The following is a 14,702-nucleotide window of genomic DNA, read 5'->3' as shown; positions in this document are numbered from 1 at the left end:
GAATACAGTTAATTACTAATTAAATGCTCAGGAAAATAAACTTAATTTGGCATCTAAAATAGTAAAGTTGGTGCCAAATGGATAGTTATAGGAGTATTATTACTATTATTAATTAAATTTCTATGCTACCTTTCAGCAAAGGATCATTGGGCGATTTACAATATAAAAAATCAAAAATACATAACATAGTAACCAACAAAAACAAGTATTCCATAACCAGGACCACATCCAACTCATCAGTGGTCAGACACCAATCCAGAACTTGCATAGTCTCACCAAACTCCAATGACAAGGAGAAATGGAGCTGGGCATCATCAGCATATGGATAGCACAGGTTAGAAGGACATTCCTAGCTCAGTTAGGTCTCATTTCTGGGTCTGGGAAGACAGGGCTGAAGAGAAGAAGTGGGAACTACCCACTAATACCCAAGATGAATAAGGAACGAGTTTAAAAGGCAAAATGAACCAACTACAGTAAACACACAAACTACCGCAAGGCAACCAAGAACAAAAAGACAAGGGTAATCAGCGGTGCCTGCAAAGCCCACTTTTACTTGCTCCTCACCTAATACCACATTTGACATCAGGTATAGGATGTAAAGGTAAAGGTACCCCTGCCCGTACAGGCCAGTCTTGCCAGACTCTAGGGTTGTGCGCTCATCTCACTCTATAGGCCGGGAGCCAGCGCTGTCCGCAGACAATTCCGGGTCACGTGGCCAGCGTGACGAAGCTACTCTGGCGAGCCAGAGCCACACATGGAAACGCCGTTTACCTTCCCGCTAGTAAGTGGTCCCTATTTATCTACTTGCACCCGAAGGTGCTTTCGAACTGCTAGGTTGGCAGGCGCTGGGACCGAACGATGGGAGCGCACCCCGCCGCAGGGATTCGAACCACCGACCATGCGATCGGCAAGTCCTAGGCGCTGAGGTTTTACCCACAGCGCCACCCGCGTCCCTGATAGGTATAGGAGAGACTTGATAAAAACAGCATAGTGGGTCAAATGGTGGGGACAGGTGGGCTTAATCACACATGTGGGCTGGAGGTTCCCCATTTTTGCTTTATTCCCAAGATGATTTTTGGCCTTCCATAAAATGCAGTCAACTCTTGGTGCTTTGGAAGCACTGCACAAGGTGCTCTGCAAGCCATCTGCTCAGCGCTTCCCAACAGCCAACCACAGGGCAAAGCTAATTCTGCAGTTTTGTTGGTTTGTTTACGAAAGAGCCCCACCTGAGATTTGGAAGTGACTATATGAGTCTCTGTTCACACCTTTTATGAGGCAGTACAAAATTAAGACCTGATCCTTGATTTGAGGCAACCTTTTGCCGTACATCCTCTTTAACAGTTAAAGGGAGTCTCTCTGATGGCACGCTTCCAGTACCTATTAAGCGATTGGTGCGTAAAGCAGGTGTTCAAAGAAGGATGGTCTAGCCAAAGATCCAAACATGATTGGTGAGCATAGCGGCTTCTTCCTTCTTTAGAATATCAGCTGACTGACAGGTGTGTGTGGTAAAGCTGGTCCAGGGAGGTGGGAGAGAATTTGGATATATTCAATGCCCCACCCCACAAATAAAGGATGCCGCAGGATGGGGAATCATCTAACACCCTACAAGTAAGGCACGTTCAGTGCTCACATCATTTATCCCAGTTGGTATCCATCCTGCATCACTGGTGGTTGTTTTTTTCAAAATGGTGGTGGTTTTAGTTACCAAAATCGGTTAATGTTATAGTATGCTTATAATATTATAACTATGTCCCTTTCAACAGTTATGTTATTGTTGTTTACATGTTTATGATTCTTCTGAGATTTTAAAAGTAACAACAACAGTAGCAGCAACGACAACGACAACATACAATACCACTGATAAAGAGTATACTCTTTATCAGTGGTATTGTACTGCGGCTGTACATCTCAGAAAAGATCTCCTTGCCCATACTATGAAAAGCACATGCTAAATAGCCTTGCTTAGAATAAAGAACCTGTAATTAGCTGATTCTACTTTTAGATGAAGAATGCATGCCTACTCACCTTCAATTAGCTGTGAAAGTTGTGTCCCAACAATATCAGTCACATCGCTTTTGCGAGTCACTTTTCGGTAACGGATCTTATAGCCAGTAATTTGCCCATTGTGTGTTCCTGCAGGAGGGGGCTGCCAATGCATCATAATGCTCTGTGGGAAGTTAAAAGGCAGTATAAATCATGTTCTTTGCATTAAACTATGCTAATTCTCATGCTTCATCAATCTCCATTAGACTGGTTCAGGAAACAATTTATATGTAATCTGCAATATTGTGTGCAAACTTACATAACACCTTAGGCATTAAAATGATGTATCTCGAAGCAGCTCTGCAGTTCAGACTGCAGAGAACAGTATTTGATTTTTATACCCTCACATCTTAGGAATTAAGTAGCAGACCATGAACAATTTGCAGGCACTAGTATATGTCAAATCTGAATTTTATTTCTTTTCCATACCAAATAATCTCCAAAAGATACTCTGAAATATTGGAAATACTTGTATTCACTGTTTCTGAAGCAAAGAATTGCTTAACCAGCTGCACACTGAATAGAATAGAAGACACTAGACAATACCTGTTCCAGTGTTAAGCATGCAAACTGAAATTTTGCCCAAAACATTCAAAAAATGTAGAGGACCAAAGGAGCCAGCTGATACATAGAAACAAAAAAATTGTTACTGCTCATAGGCTCAGCATTTGGGCTAAGAAAAACAGGCAACTCAGGATGATAAAGATCTATGGTCTGGTTCACACACAACACTAAGTAAAACTATGAAAATTACATCTGCTTCACTCTTCCCATGGTCCTGCTGCTGCTGTACTATTAAGAACTAAGCCATGGTTTGGCTTAGAATTTTCTGTAAACCCAGGCACAGTTTGTGTCATTCCAAACAAACTAGAAACTGTAGCCAAGGTTTGTTCTAAGCCAAAAAGAATAATAATGTGCGCACACCATCATGCTTGCTTGTTCATCCAAACCATAATTTGTAAATTGAGCTAATACATGGGAAATTGTCATGTGGAGAGTTCAAGTGCTAGAGGATCTAGGCTAGTTCTATTCTTCAAGTATATCTACACAAACAAACTGAGAGTATCTTACCTTGGAGTTTTGCACTTCCAGAGTTAGATTTTGGGGTGCAGCACTGGGAACTAGAAACATTAAAGTAAGTTATTCAAGAGTGAGTGTCAAAATAAATTATATAAATGAATTAAGTTATGTATAATTTATGATATTCTATATTGCCTCTCCATATTTCTTAGTAACAGACTACATATTTTACAGCATGAACCAGTCCTTGCACTGCACAGTATATAACCATCAGAGAGTAAACACTCAATAATGGACTGAGAACCAGTAGTTTGCTTACAGGGAACCAGAAAGGTCTGGGCCTCACCAATTTGTGGATAGGAACTATTTGCGGATTCTATATAAATTCTGTGAGCAACTAGACAGGAAGTATATATATTTCATAAAGAGAACAATTTCTTTACAGTCTACAAAAATGGCTATTGATACAATATACATACTCTGAAATACAGCAACATTAGTTTCTGATAGCCAGAGAATATTCCTCAATAAAAATTGAAAGCATATTTCATTCTTAGACTTGACAGAGTCAACTTTTACCTTATCCACACACACAAAAAGGTTTACTTGACCTCAGAAAAGCACACCATGAGATATGGTTCTAGGCCAGTCAGAGCAGTTACTCATGTAGAGAGGCAATACAGTCTCTTCGGAGGACAGGGCATTATTTTGCATTGCCGCACTGGGTATGGTTGAATAATCCAGCTGCACCCTATTCAGAATTACTGTGTATCAGTGGAGACTGACTGGAAGGCAGCTAGGCCAGGGCAGGGAATCATGCAGCAGTCTGTGTAGGTAAGGTCACTCATAGAAGTATTTGATTCTTTAATTTACTTTTTGCAGAATGCTAAGTGGCCCAGCACCTTAAGAACTTTAGCAATATTTATTTCAACTGCAGTCTAAAGATGTGTAGAGCAAACTGGAAAACTGTATAAGATATAGTCTCATCATGTTACTAGTATTACAATGATCCTATGAAAACATTCTGTGAATGCGAAATCACTTTGTTGCACACACAGAAACCCAGACAATATGCTGTAATTCTACAAACAGACATGCCACATAGAAATCAGCCCAAATAGTGAATTTAAGAATTTCTATCATACTTATAACCAAATTGCAACATCACATCATGATGTAATAAAATCAGCTGCTTTAAATGTGTACTGGCTTAAAACATTTATCCTCAATGGGTAAGTAAAGAATTGTAAGAAAGTAAAGAATAATAAAAAATTAAAAGAAAGAAATGAGTAATAAAATGCTGAATGTGACAGATAACTGTGTTGGCCCATAAGAAAATATCCAATAACAGGCCAACCATAATACCACAAAATGGTGTGCAAGATTTTGAATTCGCCCTAAGTCTTCTTCAAAGCAAGGATGAAGAGAAGAGAAAACTTGGCTGGTAGTAACATCTGGTAAGTCTGCAACTGGCAGATTGTGGGAGAAAGCAGTCAAACAAGCAAGACTCATTCAGATTGCACTAAGATAGATGTAACCTAACAATGGCTGGTGGGAGCAGCTGGCTCTGTAATTTCAGAGCTGGAGAATCTGCCATTGTTGTGTTTCTTTTTCCTGTATAGTACCATAATGCAGAAACTAAACTTGGCAATTAAAAATCCATTTAAATTAGGAAATTGTCCGCAATTTGTTTGAAATCAGAAGATACTCACCATCTGACAGAGTTCGAACAACAACATCTTGTGTGGAAACTCCTGGACCATGTTTATTGTAGGCCACCACTCGGAAACTATATTCTGTGTATTTTTTCAAACCACTAATTGTATAGGAAAGACCTCCAACATCAATGTCCTATATTTGAAAAGATGTAAACCAGGATGCATCTTTTAAACACCCAGAGATTAAAAGACTACTGCTATGAATGCTTTGTTCATTTCTGTTCATCATAATCTCTAGATCATTGTTAGATAATCAAGAACAAGCCACACTGAACCTCAGATTCACATTTCCTTCTACCATCTGTGCATGAGCAGAGTGAAAGCTTTCACGTATCTAAATTAGGGGAGCTGTGGTTTATTCTAACTCAAGTTAGATAACAAAGCTGGCTATCAAACTATGCTTTGATAGCCTGCTTTGTAAACTAACTAGGATTAAAAATAAACAGTAGTTCCCAGAGTTCATATGTAATATAAAACTGAAGTTTACTTAAAATTGAAAGTGAAAGGCAGAAGTGAGGAGGGCGGTAAAAGCTCAGTACTTGCTGCAGCACATTCTCTATAACCATGGTTTAGATGGCTGACTGAAAAAGGCTACCATGATAACTTTCTTTCTTTCATTATTTATTTAAAAATATCTAAACAGTTCACACACACACACCCAATTAAAACACAGTGCAGAGTCCTGTCCAAAGAAATCTCCATGGCTCTCAAAAATGTTATACAGCCGTACCTTGGTTCTCAAACAGAATGTGTTCCGGGAGTCTGTTCGACTCCCAGAACCGTTTGAAAACCAAGACATGGCTTCCGATTTGGCTTCCGAAAATAATTTGAAAACTGGAACACTCACTTCCGGGTTTCGATTGTTCAAGAGCTGATTTGTTCGGGAGCAAAGGCATTTGAGATCCAAAATATGACTGAAATGTTTGCCACACCTTTGAAAACGTTCTCTGTCACTGTTCACCCAGCGGCTGTTGCCTCAGTGACATAACAAATATGATGGCTTAGCAATGTTATGAAGTCAGTCAGGCTTGGCTATATGCTTTCTTCACCAAAGGCAAACAAATCTATTTTGAGTTAGGGCAAATCTATTTTGAATTAGATTAGCCATGTGCATGATTCTAGCCGATCAGGAAAGTGAGAGCAGAAGTTCCTGAATATGTGAACACTCTGGTCCCGACATTCATTGGGCAGGGGGCTGTTTTCAAAGTTAAATGTGTTTTGACAAAATCAAACCCCCATGGCTCAACACTAGTTGAAATAAATGACCTGCAGGCTATCTAGTTAAATAAAAATGGCAATAAAAGTCTTAAGGGGTAAGGCATTTAAGTAAATCAATGGATGCTTTTTATAAAAGAAAACTAGTACATGTTTATGAGAATCTCATTTGTTTATCTCAGGGGTGGCTAAATAATAACTGATCATATGTGACTATTGTTCATGCTAGCTGGGGGTGATGGAATTAGAGTCCAGAAACATTTGGATTCTACCCTCAGTTTACCTGCAATAGCTTTAATATTTCAAAGAGTGAAACTTCAAAAAGCGAAACTAGAATTTGCCTAGTAATTGCAACATGTCCATTTGCTGCAAAATATTAAAAGGTCTTCTCTCCTCCTGTTTGTCTGTTAATAAAATCCAACAAAATAACATCCAAATTCTGAAATGAGAACTATAATGAAAACAGTAATCTTACTACAGGTAAAAAAGCCTAGAGTTCTGCTAATACTATGCTATGCATCATACCTGCTCATTGTCTGCTCCCTTCTCCATGTAGTACAGCTTGTAGTTTTGGATTTCACCATTGCCAGATAAAGGTGTTGCCCAACTAACAGTGATTGATGTGGGTGAGTTTGCAAATGCTCGAATATTAGGGGCCGGGCCAGGAAGCTGAACTGAAACATAAACAAGATGTACTATAAGCATTACTAAAAAAAAAATCATTACACTTTATATTGCATATCTAAAGCAAAGAGCTCTGAAATTCTAAACAGAATTTAAGTGAAACAGTGTGAATGAACATGTTTTGGAACCAATTTGGCTCTCCATGAATCTAGGGAATGAGCCATAGAAAATCTCAGGCTCACATGCTTGCTTCCACTTCTGTAATATAGCCACTTGGAGATAAGAAATCTTTACTTCCATTTTTGATTATCCACAGCTTGTTGTTTCATCTAAATCCACAAAAACTGCAACCAATTTTTTTTGAAACAATTGAAACTTCAACCAATGGGTTATGAACACAGCTTATTTCAACAAACTATAGTTAAAATTAACTAATTTAGGGTACGGATGCAACATTAACCTGTGGTTAATAAAAAAATGGAAGTGAAGGCATTCAAACTGCCCAATATGCCAATTTCATGGCTGAACATCAATAATAAGATATGGGAAAAGTGAACCTTTAATGAGCTCTGAAGCAAACAAAAAACAAAAAAATGTGAATCAACCTACACAACCTAAAATGGATGTTGAAAATAGAAGACAAAGAATGGCCAGACTTTAGCAATTAAAAATGATTTTAGAGAGGCAATTTTTATGCTAAATTGGTTTTTTAAAAGGCCATGCTTAAGTTGATTGTGGTATCTCATATAATAATTCAAACTTGGGAGTTTTTAAAGCAGATTTGACTTCTATGCTCCGTAACTTCCTTTTTCTTCCTGACATAAGTGTACTTTGTGCTCCATCTCAAGTATAATGAGACTGCACAAGAAGCTTAACATTGCCATAAAACTATTTGCATCCAAAGATAAATATAAATTGAATTTTATCCGTAAGGGATTATCCGATGCAAGATTAGATTGCACACATGCTTAGAACATGATCCAGCCAAAACTAAACTTCCTTTGTTACTATGCAGGCAGAAGTCTTATCTTTTAAATACTACTAATTTCAACATAAGAATTAGTCTGCAATCCTAAACACACTTGCTAGGTAGTAAGAACTATTGCACAAAGTGGAAATTATTTAGAGTGAATATGCATAGGATTGTCCTATTAATAATATGCTGAATTTTTTGGGGCAATGTAGGCTTAGAAGTAGGGTAACTTTCACTGGATCATCTCTAAATCATTAAAATAGACAACTGACTTTAACATAACATGAGCATATCTTAAAGGAACCAGGCTTAAGTGATACAAGTGTGATTATACAGAATTATATAGCAAGTTAATCAGAGCACAGCTACCACTGCATTGTGTGAAAAGGATAAAAACATTTTATCACCATCTGCCACAGCAACAGCAACAAACAGGGTGGAAATGTTTAAAGCTTACCCTCAGGTTGCGTTGCCACCTTAAGTGGCAATGAACTTTCTCCAGGCCCGTGTTTGTTTTGAGCTACCACTCTGAAAACATACACAGACTCAGGCATCAAGTTCTGAATTGTCACTTGCATTTCCCCAGGATGGCTTGTGTTTTCAACACGCTCCCTTAAAAAAAAAGGGGGGGGCACATGGGAAAAGACCTGAGGTTAGAAAATATTTGGTACACATAAGCAGTAAAATGATAGCACCACGGGGAAGGTATTAGTTCAGAATAATGTTCACAGGACAGAGTAATGACAAAGCAATGATGGGGGAGATGGGATTTGCTTATCTGTAAGTGTTATTCTTTGAGTAGACCTCTGCACAGTTGCAGATGGCTCTCCCAGCCCTACCTGGAGAGGCCAGGGAATGAACCTGAGATGATCTGCATACAAAGCATGTGCTCTCTCTCTAAACTATAGCCCTTCTACAGCTTCCAACATAATTAAAGCACTCCTTCCCAGCTAGTAGTTTTGATGTCCCACAAAATCAAAGCTCCCAAAATAAGTGCTATACCAAGGACAGCCAGCATTCATGTTTGATTCTTCTAGAAATACATGATTCCTCACTTTGAGGGTATTCTCAAAGAATAGCATTCACAATTCAGAAACAAAGCCAATTCAATGGCCCTAAGAGCCAAACAACTCATCTGCAAAGTCAGTTCTTGAAGTTTCAATAATACTTTTTCAATGTGTGTTCTTAAGAGTGTTTAAATGCACTAGACAGACACAAATTGTTTTTTCCTCATCAGATATTCTCACAAGAAGCAAGGCAAGAGGCAAACAGGATGAAGCCACAAGTGTCTATCTGACAACATCTCATCCTTATTTCTTCACTCTGAAAATTCAAGTTGAGCCCATGTATCTCCAAGCAACTACATAAAATGTGTCTTTCTTTTTTTAAAAAAGTCACAGCATTTTATATTAGTTGGAAAGTTCTGAACTTCTTACCAGGCCTTTGGAGTGGTACAGGTAAGAAATCTAAAGCTTAAAAACACTCAAGTAAAGAAAGTATAGTAAAGTAAAACACTCAAGTAAAGTAAAGTATATTGTAAATTTGTATATAAAAAAGTAAATTATACCTGTTTACGGTTTCCCTGGTGTAGAACACAGAGTAGGTGAGATTGTCTCCATGAGGATCGGATGCAGGTGTTCTCCAGGTCAGCTTGATGAAGCGGGTAGAGACAAGGGAAGCCACAACATCTCGAGGGGCAGAAGGCAACGGTCCACTTGTAGCTGGTGCTAGATGGTCAGTAGTGGCACTGGTCAGTGAAGTGGGAGGTAATGTTGGGATGGCAACATCTTGTCATGTGCAAACATTGGGGAATATGAAGGGCATACATCACGACGATTTAAAGAGAAAACAGAAAAAACCAAAAAAGAAATAAACAAAACCACGATGGGAAACAAAACAAAATGAACACACAAAAAAGGCCATTAAACTGAAGGTTGGCATGCAGGCAAAAAAGGTAACTACTGAAAACTAATGGGAAATATCAAAGGAGACATCACTATAGAGCAGGCAGTCAAATCTCCATTATAATGGAAGTGGGAAGGGAAGGGTGAAAATTGAGGATAAAGTAGCACCTCAGAATGAAAACATCAGTTTGACATTTAAGCTTTTTTTGCACTGAAATATTTATTAGAAAAACATTAAATTTGCAATCAAATAAGCATAATTCAAGAAGAACTTCAATTTTTCTTTGAATAACTGAAAAAACAAGTTTATACCAGTCATAAGAATAAAATAGACATTGATTAGCTTGGTGTACTGATTCTTTTGTGCATATTTTAAGTTGCTCAGTTGTGAATTCATCTATTAAAGGAGTGTGAGAATCCTAAGGTACTTTGAAACCATTTCCAGCCAGTATGTGAAGAATATGAACATGAGATCCACTAACCCCTACCCCCAAAGAGTTTCAATCTTTCACTCCAGTAACATGTTCTCTCCATGAATCATTATTCTTCATGATTAAACAGCACCTAGCTATTGTGCTGCATGCCATCATTATTAGAGCAAGCCTGGCATGCTTAATTTCACAAATTATTTGAAGTGCCACTGCATTAAAATAAGAATAACAATGAACAATTAACTTCTTGTTTTAATTTTATTGTAAACTCCTTGAGCATTAATAGAAAAAGGATGGAAGTATTTTAAGATGAAAGTGAATTAATTGAAAATATGAAGGGTGCGTATGTGTGTGTACAAACACATTTTAGAAGTACACAACCAACCAACCAATCAATGAAAATATTCAGAAATGAGAGCAAGCATTTATTTTTAAACAGCTTGTACAATCAATTCTAAGGAAGACCTAGAAATAAGGCTTCCCTGTTTCGAGAGAATCTTTACATAAATAGTTCTTTATATTTTGAATCCCTGCAATATATTTCCATGTATATCTACCTTCAAGGATATTTGAAAGAAATGGTGCAGTACAGCTAAAATTATTGTGCAATTAGCTGCCTCTTTTTGCTTTTAATTCTACTCCAACAGTTCAGAAGATTATTTAATAATTTCATGCAACTGAAAGCTCAATTAAGTAGATAATATGGAGCTCTGGCCAATAAACACTGCTGAGGCTGATCTAATTTAAGAATATATTCAATTAGAACTATTTATTATTGTAAATTAGCTAAAACATGAACATTTTACTACGAATAGTAAATTATGCAATGTTTTACTGCCTTGTGTTTTAATTATTTGTAAGTTGATTTAAGCACCGAAATGGCAGAAAATGGCCCAGGATTTCTCAAAGTAATAGAGGCTAAATGCATAAGAATAAGGGACACAAGAGGAAGGTGCCTTATCATATGATGTGGTGCGGGCAGAGTGCAAAAAGTCAACTAAGTACCCAGGGAAGTAAAAAATATACTGGTTAAATGCCTTTGTAGGGTTTTTCTTTTAACAACATGATTGAGAAAAAGTGGAAGAAAAAAAACAGAATAGGATGAGATATTTCTACGCCAAGGTAACTTGCTGTGCCCAGATTATTGAACCACCTGGGAATAGCACACAGGAGAAAGGGTCTCTTTTCTGAGTGACACCAGTGAGGGCGGTAAATGGCCTATGTGAATGTCTGGAGACAGGTGGAGGATGGTCAACGGATTGAGGTTGAATCCCAACAAGACAGAGGTACTGTTTCTGGGGGACATGCAGGTGTGGGAGACTCCCTGGTCCTGAATGTGGTAACTGTGCTCCTAAAGTACCAGATGCACAACTTTGGGGTCATTTTGGACACACAGCTGTCCATGGAAGCGTAGCTCAATTCTGTGTCCAGGGCAGCCGTCTACCAGCTCCACTTGGTATGACGGCTGAGACCCTGCACCCTGTCTTGCCAGAGTAGTACATGCTCTGGTTATCTCCCGCTTGGACTACTGCAGTGTGCTCTATGTGGGGCTACCTTTGAAGGTGCCTCAGAAACTAAAATTAATCCAGAATGTGGCTGCCAGAATGGTGACTGGGAGTGGCCGCCGGGACCATATAACCTTGGCTCTAAAAGATCTACATTGGCTCCCAGTATGTTTCTGAGCACACTTCAAAGTGTTGGTGCTGACCTTTAAAACCCTAAATGGCCTCAGCCCAGTATATCTGAAGGAGCGTCTCCAACCCCATTGTTCAGCCCGGACTCTGAAGTCCAGCTCTTCAGGCGGTTCCCTTCCTGCAAGAAGTAAAGTTACAGGGAACCAGGCAGAGGGCCTTCTTGGTAGTGGCACCTGCCCTGTGGAATGCCTTCCCATCAGATGTCAAGGAAATAAACAACTATCTGACTTTTAGAAGACATCTGAAGGCAGCCCTGTATCAGGAAGTTTTTAATATCTGCTGTTTAACTGTGCTGTTATTTTCTGTTGGAAGCCAGTCAGATGGGCCAGCTACAAGTAATAAATTATTGTTGTTGTTACTTATCATTAGCGTTAGCACAACTAGGTCAGGAGGGCAAAATGTATGATGGTGAGGTGACTTTTTTCTGTTTCGACACCAATAAAAGACTAAATGAATATTTTCAAGTTTATACAAAACTTTTTACTACTGTACACTAACACATTCACAATCTTTTCGAAGAATACTTTCCCTTATGAGACAGAGAAACAATTACTGTCTTTAATTAGTTGTCCTGAGAGCTGAATTCAATATTCACTAAATATCATTTTTTCTTTAAAATTGTATATTCTCCGTCTCCCTTCATTAACCCTAATGAAAACTCATTAGCATAACCATTATGACCATACTCCATAATTTGATCATCTGTTCCCAAATAGAAACATTGTAATTTTATTTCCAATAGCAGGCTAATACTACCCTGGCTTCTACAACCATATTAAACAACAATAATAATTTCCCCTTAGAAATTGCATCTGCTTAACATATTATTAGAACAAATCTTGCATTATTTCTTCTTTTATTTTATTTTCAGCCATATTTTCAAGTGTCAACTAGAGGCAATTGTTAGTTGCCACAAGTACTACTTATACATTTGCATCCATTTCAAAGGCGATTCAAGGTTCCTGGAAGCTGTGAAGAATTAAGTAGGTTTGGCTAGCAAAGAGTGAGATGAATGAAAAGGAAAAGTGTGTGGCTGGGGGTAGGTGGGGGGTGATAGGAAAGTTCAAGAAAAAAAGTTGAGAGCACTAAATTAATAGCAATGCTAGACACTGTAACTGTTTCAGGGGAACGCAAGTATTATACCACACTGGTGTATTCCGCAGGGATCATAATATGCAGTGCTGCCCTAAGGCTATGATAAGGAGAACTCCGATTCAAAAAGATTGGACCCTTTTTATTTCTCAAATTACACGATTATCTCAAGCTTGATACGGACTGATCTACTATAACACAGATATCCACGTTTTTCTTTTGCCTTGCATTACTATCGTTCTGATTTTTGTAATCTATTCTGAAAATGCAATGAAACACTTACTTTTAAAGATTTTAATAGTTGACTGCCTATTTAAGTTTTGTGAAATGAGTACTTTCTGAGCTCATCCCCAAATCCACCCATAAAATTTTATGCCACTTTGGCAGGGAGAATGTTTTAATTTTTTCCAACGTAAACTTTTAAAGGAAGTCATAAAAGTGTGATAAAAACACTCCTCCCACACCCATGACATATTTTGTTTTAAAGGAAGTCATTTGAAATTTCCTGTCATGTACAATAATCAAAAAGGTGTGTCATTATCAATGCATCATACAAAGAAAATTCAGAAAGGAAAGCAACTCTTCCTATCCTTTCAACCCAAAGTTATGCTGTATTTTAGATAAGATGCCAGTGTTAACATAAGAGCAACACAAAGGCACAGTATGTTTTTACACAGAGCCAATAAAAAGTCACATTTATCTACTTCCTTCAGAAGCAACAAATCCATGGATAAACACTGCACTGTGCCTGAAACAAATTCTATCAGAAATTATGCATTATAAAATGGAAGAAAAAGAAAAGAGTACCTCATTAAGATTATTATTATTTTTTAAAATATTCTTTTATAGGACAAACTGTAATAGAACTGTCATGCTTTATAATAGTAGAATGCTACAGAGCCCCATGTCACAACCACAGAGACAATATCACAGCTCTATTTTTTATTTATTTCATTTATATCCCACCTCTCTCCCAAGGCACTTCGCAGCATAAATTAAAAGAAACACCGCTAAAAATACACAAATATAAATATTAAAAAGCAAGTAAATAAGTAGTCCTATGAAAAACAGCACTAAAAAAGCCTTAGGTAAAGGGACCCCTGACCGTTAGGTTCAGTCGCAGACAACTGGGGTTGCGGCGCTCATCTCGCTTTATTGGCTGAGGTAGCCAGCATACAGCTTTTGGGTCAAGTGGCTAGAATGACTAAGCCGCTTCTGGCGAACCAGAGCAGCGCACGGAAATGCCATTTACCTTCCCACTAGAGTGGTACCTATTTATCTACTTGCACTATGACATGCTTTCAAACTGCTAGGTTGGCAGGAGCTGGGACCGAGCAACGGGAGCTCACCCCGTCGCGGGGATTCGAACCACCGACCTTCTGATCGGCAAGCCCTAGGCTCCGTGGTTTAGACCACAGCACTACCCGTGTCCCTTAAAAAAAAAACATAACAAGAGAGGAAGTTGCAGTGTGGAAGAGACTGGCTCTTACTGTCTATCAGAAAACAATCCTTCATGCTAAGTACCCAATGACACATTTTCCTGTCACGACTGGATCCAGTCACAATGGGATCTACCGGAGCCCAAAGTACTGGGGGGAGCACCTATAAGCCATTTGCTGAGAAGAAACTACCTTCTGAAGGAAACTCTGCCCTAAGGCAGCCTCTGCTGAGGCATAAATGTCCATTTTGTAGTGTTTGGTAAATGAGGAGGGTGCCCAGGTGGCTGTCCTACCGATCTATTGAATTAGCAGCCAAGGCTCCCAAAGTCACCACTACCCTGGCAGAGTGGGCCATAAATGCTGGGCATCATAGGCCAGGATGATGGAGGCCTTGATCCAGTTGGTTATGGTGGTCTCTTGGGCCTTCTTTTGCAACATTTTCGGGTGATGAGTGACAAAAAGATTGTGTGAAAGCCACAAGTCTTTATGTGTCTGGGGTCAATTTTGGCAGTCAATAGAAGGGCTAAGGATAAGGGAGCATACTCCACT

At 38.6% G+C, this 14,702-nt stretch overlaps 1 protein-coding gene across 10 annotated transcripts in view; it reads right to left on the bottom strand.

Annotated features, from left to right (window-relative positions):
- NEO1 (neogenin 1) overlaps nt 1–14,702 on the bottom strand; it is a 103,969-nt gene that overhangs the window by 35,471 nt on the left and 53,796 nt on the right. For 6 of the 10 annotated variants that reach the window (XM_077919094.1, XM_077919088.1, XM_077919086.1 and 3 more), the window contains exons 8-13: nt 9,161–9,380; nt 8,051–8,205; nt 6,522–6,670; nt 4,776–4,914; nt 3,115–3,164; nt 2,026–2,167 (exon numbers count right to left, since the gene is read on the bottom strand). In XM_077919094.1, the coding sequence (XP_077775220.1) occupies nt 2,026–2,167; nt 3,115–3,164; nt 4,776–4,914; nt 6,522–6,670; nt 8,051–8,205; nt 9,161–9,380 (855 nt within the window). The remainder of the gene's footprint in view (nt 1–2,025; nt 2,168–3,114; nt 3,165–4,775; nt 4,915–6,521; nt 6,671–8,050; nt 8,206–9,160; nt 9,381–14,702) is intronic. The other 4 variants (XM_077919095.1, XM_077919090.1, XM_077919092.1 and 1 more) reach the window with 1 other exon arrangement.

This window comes from Podarcis muralis, chromosome 14, assembly GCF_964188315.1.
Source record: "Podarcis muralis chromosome 14, rPodMur119.hap1.1, whole genome shotgun sequence".
In the NCBI taxonomy this organism is placed as follows: domain Eukaryota; kingdom Metazoa; phylum Chordata; class Lepidosauria; order Squamata; family Lacertidae; genus Podarcis; species Podarcis muralis.
Note: the sequence above shows the minus strand (reverse complement) of the source record. Positions and strands in the feature narration are given on the sequence as shown.